This window comes from Acanthisitta chloris, unplaced genomic scaffold (assembly GCF_000695815.1).
Source record: "Acanthisitta chloris isolate BGI_N310 unplaced genomic scaffold, ASM69581v1 scaffold12923, whole genome shotgun sequence".
NCBI lineage: Eukaryota > Metazoa > Chordata > Aves > Passeriformes > Acanthisittidae > Acanthisitta > Acanthisitta chloris.
The window spans coordinates 15,686-28,884 of NW_008666080.1; the positions used below are offsets into that span (position 1 = coordinate 15,686).

The 13,199-nt window shown below is 50.3% G+C and overlaps 1 protein-coding gene across 1 annotated transcript in view; it reads right to left on the bottom strand.

Moving 5' to 3' along the window:
* Positions 1–13,199, bottom strand: part of LOC103799634 (transcription factor HIVEP3-like) — a gene marked incomplete at both ends in the record, with an annotated part of 56,135 nt that overhangs the window by 3,340 nt on the left and 39,596 nt on the right. The window contains one exon of the mRNA XM_009071971.1: positions 7,950–8,048. Within this exon, the coding sequence (XP_009070219.1) occupies positions 7,950–8,048 (99 nt within the window). The remainder of the gene's footprint in view (positions 1–7,949; positions 8,049–13,199) is intronic.

A 13,199-nucleotide genomic window follows, 5' to 3' on the forward strand; every position in this document is an offset into this window, starting at 1 on the left:
GAACAGTTCCCCATTCCCATTCCCTGCAGGACAAGCCAGATGGGACATGGTAAAGAGCTAATACTGAGGCTTGGAGTGTGGTTTGCAGAGGGGTCGTGGCCACACAGCAAGAAATCACTGTGAGCTAAGCCTAAAAATCATAATTTGGATTATTTTGAATCCCAGCACCTGACTAGTAAATGCTCAGGAAGTGTTTGGCATTACCAGTGCCAATTCTTTTCCCATGGCTGATTATCCATTCTAGAATCAGCCCAAGATGTGAAATTGAAAGGAGCATCTCATTTGCTTCCCATCCCATTGCAAAATAGCTGGTAACTAGTCCACAAAGGCAGAGCTCATTCCATGGGGAGGGAATTCAGCAGCTCTCCCCCAGCAGCCTGGACTGCATTGTGAAACCCTCAGTAATGATGGTGTGTGCTGAGCCTGAGCTCCAGTGGGGACTTGTTTGCAAACTCCCAAAGGAACTGAGCTCAGAACAAATATTATTCCAAACAACCAGTTCTCCCAGCTGGAGGGGGAGCTGGGCATACCTCAGCCTTGAAAAGGGGATGTGTTTCCCTATCAGAGCTAGGAGCCAGTCCCTGGTACTGATTTGGGGGTACAGGACAGACTAGGAGCTGTGCCTCACCCTCTGAGAGTCTTCATAGTGTCCTTTTCTGGCCCCAAACCACTCACTGACCAGTCAGTCTCCTTGTTCTGATTTGGGGGCTGGACATCTCAGAGGGTTCAGGACAGACTAGGAGCTGTGCCTCACCCTCTGAGAGCATCTGTGATGTCCTTTTTTGGCCCCAGTCACACACTGGTCAGTCCCTGGATCTGATTTGGGGGGTCAGGACAGAGAGGGGACTGTGCCTCACCCTCTGAGAGCCTCCATGGTGTCCTTTTTTGGCCCCAAACCACTCCTTGACCAGTCTCCTTGTTCTGATTTGGGGGCTGGACATCTCAGAGGGTTCAGGACAGACAAGGAGTTGTGCCTCACCCTCTGTCCTTTTTTTTGGCCCCAATCACACACTGGCCAGGACAGAGAGCAAGGGCAGAAGGTTGGAGTGATGGGAACTTGTAACCAGCCCCAAACTGGAGAGTTGTTGGCATTTGCCACCACAGGAAACAGTTCAGTGAGTCCTGGGCCAGCCCCAAGGGAATGAGCTTTGGACTCCTGACATGCTTCTTGCAGGCAGGAAGAGCTCAGACCTAAGCCCAAGTATTTTTGCAGCCAAAATGCATTTTGCTGAGCTCATGGGGAGGGAAAGGACAAGTCAGGAGTAGGCAGAGAGGAAGGGAGGGATGGAGGGAGGACAGAGAGAAGGAACTGGTGAGAATGTGCCCTCTGAGTGGCTTAAGCTGAGGGTTGCATTGCATTACATGTGTGTTATTTATCCTAAGGTTATTCTACCCAACTGCTGCAACCACACCAAGCAAAACCAAGGCAGGAGTGAAGAATTCTACTCCAATCTCCTTTTATAGTAACACCCCTTGCTTTCTCCAGCCCCTGAAATAGAAATCAAAACAATCAAATGAAACCTAAGTCTAGTTTAAAAGAATCCAGGGAGTTTTAGGAACTGCTGCTCCCTCCCTAAGGAAAGAATCTTCCTGTGCAGCTTTGTGTTAGGTGAGAAATTGCAGTCTTTTTTGAATTAATTAAAATAGTGAATTTTTTTCTAGTTCTTGAGCCTGTTTGCAAGGGAGAGGACACTGTGGGTACACAGGGGAAGGCTCTTTGCAATCCACTGCTCTGAGAACAGGGAGATCACAGCTGTGAGCTCTGATTCCTCCTGCACCTTTCTGCCTTTATTACATTCTTTTCTCATCCATCCAAATAATCCCAACCATTAGGGGCCAAAATCCTATTTTCTGACCATCTTCTTGCCTGCTTTGTTTAGTATTTACTTGACATTTGTGAGCAATAGGCCTCCTCACTCATGGGGCAGGGGAGTCCAGTTGTCAGCAGAAACAAAATGTTCAAGCAGGTAAAAAATGAAGCTGGAAGGAAAGAAAGGAAATCTTCTCTGACACCACACCTCCCTGTATTCCTCCCTGGCACAGTGTCCCCTTTGCACAAACACAAGAGCTCTGCAGCAATGGGGACTGGGTATTTTTTGTGATTCTAAAATTACAGGGATTGTTTGAATAATGCCATAAAGTCCAGACAGCACAACACATTCCATGAGCAGTCACACAGCCAACAGCAACACTGGGAGGGGAGTCCCTTCTGAGAGCAAGTGGGTTCCTGCCTGGTGTACCCAGGTAGGACTTTTCCTTGCTGGGCTGAGCAGGTGTCTAACCACCACATGTTCACTCAGGGATTTAATGATGGCCAAAACCTCCAGGTGATGGTCACACCCATTACATGGAATCACAGATTCAATCAGATTGGAAAAGGTCTCTGAGATCATCAAGTCCAACCTATGACCTAACACCACCATGGCAATTAGACTATGGCAATAAGTGTCATGCCCAGTCTGTCCTTATACTCCTCCTGGCTAAGTGCTCTCCCAGCTGCCCCAGGGATGCCACATGGACCTTCCTGGGGATCTCTAGACCTATCCTTTCCATGAGGTCAAAGGCTGAGAGAGTAAAATCATGGAATTATCAAGGTTGGAGAAGACCTCTAAGGACACCAACTGCAACCATTAACCTGTCACTGCTGGAACCCCCAAACCAGATCCTCAAGTGCCTCCAGACACTTCTTAAATACCTCAGGGATGGTGACTCCACCACCTCCCTGGGCAATATTCCAGTGCCTCAACACCCTCACAGGGAAAACATTTCTCCTAACATCTCCTCTGACTCTGCCCTGGCTCAGCTCAAGGCCATTCCCTCTAGTCCTCTCCCTGCAGCCATGGCAGGACAGACATCCCTCACCTCTCTCCAACCCTGTCAGGGAGTTGCAGAGAGCCATGAGGTCACCCCTGAGCCTCTTCTCCAGGCTAACCAAGCCCAACTCCCTCAGCCCTTGCCCATGTGCTCTAGCCCTTTGCTGCCCTCGTTGCCCTTGGCTGGACTCTCTCCAGTGCCTCAATGGCCTTTGGGCAGTGAGTGCCCAAAGCTGAGCACAGCACTGAGCTGGGACCTCCCCAGTGCCCAGTGCAGGGGGATGACACTGCCCTAGTGCTGCTGCCACACTGGGCTTGAGCCAGGCCAAGGGGTCCTTGGCCTCCTTGGCCACCTGTGCACACTGTTGGCTCCCACTGAGCTGTGCCACCAGCACTGCCAAGTCCCTTTGGGACCAACACCTCTCCAGCCTCTCCTGCCCCAGCATGGGCAGGACCAGCACTTCTCAGATCAGCATCATCACCTCTTAGACTCCTAAGCCTGGAGGGGCTTTCACACCCATCAGAGCTTTCACAGCAACTCCTGAATTCATTAGCCCTGTATCACCCAGAGAGGAGTGGCTCTGGAAATTAGGAATGCAAGCACATCCCTGGACTGCTGAAGGGAGCCCTTCTGTCCTCAGGAGGCTGCAATTACATGGAACACAAATAGGACTTCTGATTTGAAGGTTTTCAGCAGTGACACTCAATTAATATGATTCATTAGTGCTAATTGACTATAATGGGAAGGTTTAAAATAACAGTTGCTCTTTGAGAATCTTGCAAGCAATATTTCACAGCTACTTTCCTCCTTCCCTGGCTAGCTTTGATCCTAGAATCCCACAGAATGGTTTGGGGTGGAAGGGACATCAAAGTCCATCTCGGTCCCCCCCCTGCCATGGGCAGGGACACCTTGCCCCAGCCCAGGTTGCTCTAGGCTCTGTCCAGCCTGGCCTGGAACACTCCCAGGGATGGGACATCCTCTGGGAAATCCACTCCAGTGCCTCAGCACCCTCACAGGGAACAATTGTCAGTGGGAAGCCACTCCCTGTGTCCTGTCCCTCCAGGCTCTTGTCCCAAGTTCCTCTGCAGCTCTCTTGGAGCCCTTTTAGGCACTGGAAGGAGCTCTAAGGTCTCCCTGGAGCTTTCTCGTCCCAGGCTGAACCCTCCCAGCTCTCCCAGCCTGGCTCCATGGCAGAGCTGCTCCAGCCCTTGGAACATCTCAGTGGCTTTAGAGATTTGCAGTAGCTCCACCAATGGGTGGTACAAGAGCAGAGAGAGATTTCAGTTAATCACTTGTTTAAAGTGAGTTCCTGGCATGAGAGATTTCTCCAGCACTCCCCCATGGGAACAGCCTCCCCCTCCTGCTGCTCACACCATGCCAACACTTTTCCCTTGGGATGGCTACTGCAAAGTCCCTGACTGGGCTCTCTTTTGGCCATGCCCTGTCTTGGAAAGGTCACAGCAAAGTACAGCATGTCTCTGCCTGGTGGAAAGGTTGTTCTCAAGAGATGGAGAAGAGCCAGGAGTTGACGAAGATTGAAAGGAAGAAAGGATCCCTTAGGGCAGAGCAGCACCTTGTCAGCCAGGTCAGCAAACCTCTGGATGTTTTTTCTGCATGGCCCAGGAGAGCCTTTGTCCATCCCTGTGCATGTCAGGAAGGCATTGTGCAAAGGGACACAGGCTGGCAGTGCCACAGGGCTCTTCATTTCTCCTATGTCCTCATCCCCTGACTGCCAAGGTAACCACACCAGGCCTGAGCCAGAAGCCAAACTCAAAAGAGCAGGGTCTTGCTGCACTGGGGAGCACAGGGCTTTGGGACTGGTTAACCAGTGGGACATCTCAGCTACCTCCTACATGTTCTCTGCTGGCAAGTTGAGCCATGGTCAGTTCAGGTCAGGGACAGTCACATCAGGTCTCCAAGTCACTTGTCCCAGGATGGTGGCACAAGCCTTGCAGCCCCATCAGCATTGCCTCCAAAACAGAGTGGCCACATCCAGACCCCTCTGGGAATGCTAATGCCCAAGCTGTGCTCAGCATTTCAGTAGTTTGATAGATGGTCTGAGCCACACATTGGTGATTGTGGGTGGCTCCTGCAGGTTGAGAGGTTGGTGACACTGCCTGCAAATGCCCCAGCACAGCTTCATTAACCAGCATGGTGACACCCCAGGTTGCACAGTGCATGGAACAGCATTTCCAAGCTTCAATATCACAGTTTCATAATATGTTAAGGGGTTGGAATGGAGCTTAGAGATGATCCAGCCCCAACCCCCTGCCCTGGGCAGGGACAACTCCCACCAGAGCAGGTTGCTCAAGGCTTTAGCCAACCTGGCTCTGAACACTGCCAGGGTTGGGGCAGCCACAGCCTCCCTGGGCAACCTGGGACAGTGTCTCATCACCCTCACAGGGAAAACTTCTGCCTAAGATCTCATCTCAATTTCCCCATTCAATTTCTCCCCATTGCCCCATGTCCTGTCCCTGCAGTTCCTAACCAAGAGTCTCTCTGCAGCTTCCCTGGAGCACCTGCAGATCCTGGAAAGAGATATCCAAACCCTGAGACTTAAAGCACCTCAGAGGTGTCAGCAGCCAGTGTTGCCTGATGGGCACAGTGTCCCCAGCCCTGGCACCCCCTGAACCATGAGGGGCTGCAGCTACAGCAGAGCCAACCCTGTCCCACCACAGGGAAATGCACTCAGTGGTTTTAGTGCACTGTTCAGGTTCATGGCTGGACTTGATGATCTTAGAGGTCTCCTCCAACCTTGATGATTCTATGGAACCCTCATCACTCCCAGGTGCTGAGCTGGGCCACAGGAGCTGAGCTGACAGGGGAGACAGAGCTGTCCTTCCTCCCCCAGAGGCTGCTGCACTGTGCTGGTCCAGCTCAAGGTCCCCTGGGGCTATGTGAGCTTTTACAAGCATCCCTGGCAGCTATTCTGGCCTCCACTTGTGTAGGCATCACTGGCAGCTCGGCAGGTCTGCACTGGTGTTTCCCCACAGCTCCTGGGGGCTGAGACAACTCCTCAGCTCTCCAGAGCTGCCTGTACCCTGGGGGAGCAGAGAGTCACCAGCCCTGGAGTCACCAGCCCTGGAGGGGTTTAAGAGGTGTCAGGATCTGGTGCTGGAGGATCTGGTTTAGGGTTTAAGGGTTACAGGACAGTGGCAGCTAATGATTGGACTTGATGATCTTAGAGGTCTCCTCCAGCCTTGATGATTCTATGATTTTCTGACTTGCTGTGCAGGAGAAAGGATGTGACTGCCCATGGCCCAGGAACCAGCCCCTTTCCCATTAAAGTCTGTGCTGGACTTGCTCTCTGCAGGGGCCTGGCTTGATAAGCACTGTTTGTTGTTCCTGAGCTAACATTCCCTGGCTCACAGCTCCAGGACTTGTTCAGCTGATGTTCCCTTTACAAAAATAACCCCAGAGCTCAAGTTTGTTTTAACCCATTGGCAACAACCCCTTGTGGGCTGTGGCTGAATGAATCCCAGGGAAAGGGTAGCAGAATTGGGGTGAGACAGGGGGGTAAAACAGCAAAATAACTGGTAAAAGTCAGCCACAAGAGCTGCTTTCTTACTGGGATTGTTGGGAAGGCAGCCAGGAAGGGGCAGTGGTGTCCTGACCATCCTTCAGGGCAATGCCAACAGAACCACCACTCTGCTCTGTGGCACCAAGTGTTAGATCCAGGAATGAATTCCCTTGGACAGACCTGTGCTCCCACAGCCTTTTCCCTCTAGAGCTGTGCAGTAAATGACCTACTGAATGCAAATTCCCCCAAATTTCATAGGGACTTGAGCTCTGCTGCCCCTAAAGCTTCTTCCTCTCCCTAAAGCTTCTTCCCCATCATTCCTGAGCTGAGAACTCAAGGTCTTGCTGAAGGAAACAGAATTGCAATGGTCAAAACATCTAAGTGTTCCCTGAGGACACATAACCCAACCTTTCAGAGCTGCTGGAGAGCAGCCTCCAATAATGAAGGTAAAATAGCTTTTTCTAGCTCAAACAGCTAAGTATGTATAAGACTTCTCTGTGTGTCTTCCTTGTGTGGTGAGACACTGGCACAGGTTGCCCAGGGAGGCTGTGGCTGCCCCAACCCTGGCAGTGTTCACAGCCAGGTTGGCTAAAGCCTTGAGCAACCTGCTCTGGTGGGAGGTGTCCTTGCCCAGGGCAGGGGGTTGGGGCTGGATGATCTCATTTTGCTGCTTCAGAGACTCCCTCTACAGGGAGGGAGCCCTCCAGAACTCCCTGCTAGAGGGACACAAAACCACCAAGAAGCACCTAAAAGCCTTCTCATGCCACAGATTCATTATTTATGATGATGTGCAGAGCCCACACACACAGTGCACTGCCACAGATGCTCTCTACCCATCCCTGTCCTCTTCCTCTGCCTGCACCAGCCAAAACACTTCAGATGGACAGAATCATCAAGGCTGGAAAAGACCTCTAAGATCATCAAGTTCAACCATCAACACAGCACCATCACCATGTTCACCACTGATGCACAGCCCTCAGCAAGAAGACACAGGCCTGTCCCATGGATGCAACCACCCATGCACACAGATATCCCCCCTGGGTGCTGGAAGGATCCTGGGGGGAACAAAGCTGCTCCACATCTTTGGAAGGATGATCTGTGAAGCACAGGTCCTGCCTGGATGGACACTGCCCTCTCCACACCTCCTGCCTGGATGGACATCATCCTTTCCACACCTCCTGCCTGGATGGATGGATGGATGGATGGATGGACACTTCCCTCTCCCACCTCCTCAATGGATGGATGGATGGATGGATGGACACTTCCCTCTCCCACCTCCTCAATGGATGGATGGATGGATGGATGGACACTTCCCTCTCCCACCTCCTCAATGGATGGATGGATGGATGGATGGATGGATGGATGGATGGATGGATGGATGGATGGATGGATGGATGGATGGATGGATGGATGGATGGATGGATGGATGGATGGATGGATGGATGGATGGATGGATGGATGGATGGATGGATGGATGGATACTTCCCTCTCCCACCTCCTCAATGGATGGATGGATGGATGGACAGATGGACACTGTCCTCTCCACACCTCTTGCTTGGATGGACATTGCCCTCTTTCAGCATCAAGAACAGGTTTATAATGTGAAAGACTTTACCTTCTTCGGCTTCCAGATCCACCAGTGAAGATACCACCACGCCCATCTCCTGACATTTTTTGCTGTGGGCCTTTGACTTCATGTGTTTAGTCAGATTCCCTGAAAAGAAGCAGAAAACATAGTTCAGTCAAATATGCTTTTTTTTTTTTTTTTCAGAAAAAAACTTTATTTTTATTTTATCTCCCTTTTTCAAGCTCAGCAGTTTCAAGTCAAACCTGGCTCTGAACCAGACAAAGCTCCTGACTCTCCCCAAGCCACTGTCCATTAGGAATACTCTGGGACACAAGGCCAAGCCCTTCCTTTCATCCCTTTGCTGCTGCACTGGGGTGCAAGAGGAGGTGCTGGCAGGGTTGTGTGACCTTGCAGGTGTTGTGCAACCTGAAAAACCTCTTAGGGCACACATTTGGGTTTGAGGGAGAGGAAGGAAAGTCCTGCATTGCTTCCAGCTGTGATGGTGCAGCAAAGAAAATTGGTAGGAAAGTAGGGAAGGGAAACCCATCTCAATGTAGCATCACCTCTAACCTCATCCTTGATGATCTTAAGGGACTTGATGATCTTAAAGGTCTCCTCCAACCTTTGATTCTATGCTTCTATCCCAGCACTCAGACCCACCTGCCTGGAGGTGAGAAGTTCCTCAGCACCATAGGTTCTACCCTGGGGGTGTAAAAAACACATGGACATGTGGCATTTGGGAACATGGGTTTAGTGGTGGCCTTGGTAGTGCAGGGGGAATGGTTGGACAACCTTGGTAGTGCAGGGGGAATGGTTGGACTCAATGATCTCAGAGGGTTTTCCAAGCTTAATGATTCTATGATTCTACAATAAAATGAAGGTTTAAGTTGAAGGAAAAATCCTACAATCTTTTTTTTTTCTCTCAGCAGGATGGCTCAGGTGCACCAAAAGTGCCAGGCAGAAGTTCTTAGCTCCCTGGAGCAGGAGGAGTCATAGATATCCTCTGGAATAGCACTGAGGAAACCTGTACTAACAAGGTTTCCTCAGGGCCAGAGTGGGAAAAGCAGCCCCTGGGAGAGGGAAAATGGGATGTGGAGGCTTTGGTCTGAGCTCTGGGACAGTGGGAGGGGATAATTCATGGGCATCAAGGCCTTACAGGGCACCTCTCTAATTCTACCTCCCAAATTACAGGCAGGTTAATTAGCCACTTATTAACCCTACTGATAGCCAAGGGAAATGCTGAACAAAGGGGAACAGTGGTTGAAGGGGAAAAAAAGTAGGCAGGTGGAACAGAGAGAGGAATAAAAGGGAGCAGAAATAAAGGAAAACTGTCCCATTTTCCCCTTTCCTCTCCTGCACAGACTTTTTATAGAATCAATTATGGGTTGGGTTGGAAGGACCTTAAAGCTCATCCCATTCCACTCCTTGCCATGGGCAGGGACACCTTCCACCAGCCCAGGTTGCTCCAAGCCCTGTCCAACCTGGCCTGGAACACTTCCAGGGATGGGGTTTAATGGGCTGAATGATGATGAGAAGAAATCTGGGCCCTGCTGAAACTCCACCAAGGGCTGTTTAACTTCCTAGCCCAGGAGCTGGCTGAGCACTCCCCATTGCCTGCAGCAATAGGATATACCATCAGCATTCCTGGGAGCTGACACTTGAGGGAGTGAGGAACCAAAAGAGAAAAAAACAGGGGGGAAATAAATTCTCCTACTTTATTACAACTTTCAGCTGAAGATCCAGGGAAGTGGTGGAGTCACCAGCCCTGGAGGTGTTTAAGAGGTGTCTGGAGGCACTGGAGGATCTGGTTTAGGGTTTAGGGGTTTCAGCAGTGACAGGTTAAGGGTTGGACTTGATCATCTTAGAGATCTCTTCCAACCTTGATGGTTCTATGACAGGTCCCTCAGCTGATATCCTGCAATCCACAGAGTTCCCTGGTCCCTGAGCTGGTGGAAGCACAGAAAGCCTCGATCAACATCTCCTCCCTCTGCTCCAGAGAGGATAAATAACTAAGCAACTATTCCTTGGAGCAGAGAATCACCCATGACCCCTCACACCTCAGCAGAGTGCAATAACCATCTAGCTACCATCTTAATTTTACTTTAACCCATGAATTGTTTATTTAGCCCATTTTATACAAAATGGAATAGCTCCAACAGGGAACACCAAGAGAAACAAAGGCTGACTTGATATCCTTGTGTATCTGGGACCCAACCTGGATTCAAGGGATATTTAATAACTTAAATGCAGCAAAACAGCTCCAATAAGAGAGGTTTATTCAACTTCATGCTTAAATACCCTTAGCCCTGGGGTTAGGACACTAAGGTGTGAGGATAAAACCAGCTTGGCTCAGACCTTGGTCTGATCAGAGCTCTCTTTGGACCAGGAGTTTTGCTGTGGACTCAAACACACCCAGTGAGACAAGAGCATGTTCTCCTGGACACCTCTGGTTCCAGTGAATCCTCATTGTTCTACAATGAAAAACTGTTGCACCAAAAAGTCTCCACTGAGTCCAAATTGTGGTCTCATGGAAGTGGAATTTCAGTTTGGACCTAACTAGCAAGAAAAACTGCCTCAGTGTGTTGAAATCAACCCCTGCTGCTGCTGTGGCCTGTCCATCACATCTGGGCTGGCACTAATGACCCATCTCTGCCCAGTTACCACAGCAAAATCCCTGCTGGATTCCCTCCAAGGCCAATAAAGAGCCAATCAGCCCCAGCAATGCCTGGTGTGAGCAGGGGGTTGTGGCTAATCTGTGGTCTGAGGAACTCAGCTGAGATGCCCAAGGTGGGATGAGTGGGGAGGGGATGTCCCCCAGGCAGTTTGGTGCTACCACATCCCAAAACAAGCTCAGAATTCACTGTGCTCCATGCATGTGGCTTTGGCCATACCAGGAGGGCTTGGGATTGATTACTTTGGAGGGGAATCTGCTGAATGCAATGTTCTGGGCAAGGCTGCAGCCACCCTGTGCTGGAGGGCAGGACTCTGGGCCTCAGTGGCATTCAGTGGCCACTGTGGCTAAAACCTCAGCTGTCTGAAAGCTGATTGTACACACAGATCCACTGCTGCCTCAGCTCCTGTGCTGTTCACAGCACACACACTGTCCCTTTGCTGCTGCAGGACATGGGCAGGGATAGGGAGCCCACCCAGCAGCTCCCACAGTCCTCCACCCATCACCTCACTGTACCTCTGCTTTGCCTCAGCTTCTCCCCAAGCAACAGTTGGGCTTGAGAAGCTCTACCAGAAACCACCAGTGGCACTTCCACTTCCACTTTTCTTCCACTGCAACCAACTGGCCTTGTGCAGGGCAATGCATGGCTGCTCTCCCTCCTTCCCACCCTCTGGGATGAGGCTGGAGGCACAGCACAGGCAGTGCCAATGAGTTCATGCAAAGGACAAACTCAGAGCAAGTGTTCCTTGCCTTCCCCTTCTCATTTTTGTTACTCTGCTTTCTGTACATTGTGTGTTAAGAGGTTGGAATGGAGCTTAGAGATCATCCAGCCCCAACTCCCTGCCCTGGGCAGGGACACCTCCCACCACACAGTGAACACTGCCAGGGTTGGGGCAGCCACAGCCTCCCTGGGCAACCTGGGACAGTGTCTCATCACCCTCACAAGGAAAACTTCTGCCTGATATCTAATTAAAATTTTCCTTTCAATTTCTCTCCATTGCTCCTTGTTCTGTCCCTGCAGTTCCTAACCAAGAGTCTCTGCAGCTTCCCTGGAGCCCCTTCAGCTCCTGGCAGGTTGCTCTGAGTTCTCCACACAACCTTCTCTTCTCCAGGCTGAACAGCCCCAACTCACTCAGCCTGTCCTCATAGGGAAGATGCTCCAGTGCTCTGATCAGCTTCGTGGCCTCTTCTGGCCTTGCTCCAACAGTTCCATGTCTTTCTGATCTTGGGGACACCAGAACTTCACCCTCCCTTGGTTAGAGCAGGCAAGACCCACACACTGACAAAGAAGCTCAACCTGCAGAGCTCTGAATGCACATTCTGCCTATGCACAACATCCTGAACCCACACTGGGAGAAATTCCCACAAAACAGGGATGTCCCTGTCCTTTTAGGGAAGGGAGACCCAGTGGGATGGATCCTCATCTGACCTCTTTGCATCATGCTAAGGAAGTTAAAACCCAGAGGCTCATTTACACCAACTGAGTTACCCAGTTAGCATCTTGGGAGCCATTTGGAGGACAATGATATTTATCTTATCAGGTTCTTCCTCCAGTTTGTGTTGTTTTAGCCCCTTTAATTACTGCTGGCACGATCCAATGCTAAAATCCTTCGGCAAACAGCCAAGGAAATCAACACCACTTTGCCTAAGTAAAAGCTGGATATGAATCCTACAAGGAAAGACTCAACAGCTACTCGATGCCTTCCAGTTCTGGCTCCCAACTTAAAAACCACAGAGCATTGCTTCCCTGGAAACATTGGGAAAACCTGGTTGAAGAAGTAAGAAAGGAACTAGCAGGGAGGGAAGCTGCATTGAAACAGCAGAGAAGCTCTAGATAACCCTAAATTGTCCTCACTAAGTTTGTCCAGCTCAGGAGTCCCAGATTTGAACCAAACTGGCTCTATTTCCATCAGTTCAGGGATGGGTGGAAGCCTGACCCACTCCAGCTGTTGGAGCAGCTCAGGCAGTGTGAGCACAGCTCTCATTCCTCCTGCCCAGAGCTATGTATTACAGCTGCTTAAGCTCCTCTGATGTTGTGAGGTCTTAGTTTGGACTTAAAGCAGCTTAAATCCTTGTGTTGTTTTGAGAAAGCTAGAACTGGAGAGTTCCAAAAGCACCTCAAGCAGCTTAATAGGGACTAGAAGTGATTTCCCATTCAAATTTAAAGAGGGAAAATCATTTTTTGGGAACATCTATTAACATATGTTGAAGGAGTAAAAGCAAAATGTAGGGAACTGAAGCATTAGGATTCCTGGGAAAATGATGCTGTCTGTAGTGGGGATACATCCTGCTTTCTATTTCTTCTATTAAAACTGATCAATTTATCAATAACAAAAATCCAAGTGAAACAAACCCAAGTGGACTCAGTATCAAGGCAACACCTGACACAGTCACAGCTTCCCAGGCCTTATTCCTCTCTTAAAACAATATGCAAGGAGAGCAACAGCTACTCTGGAAGTAGAAAATTCCCAATCTGACAGGCTGGGAGAGCTGGGGGTGTTGGAGAAGAGAAGCTCCAGGAGAACTTAGAGTCCCTTCCAGTGCCTAAAGGGGCTCCAAGAGAGCTGCAGAGGGACCTGGGACAAGGGATGGAAGGACAGGACACAGGGAGTGACTTCCCACTGCCA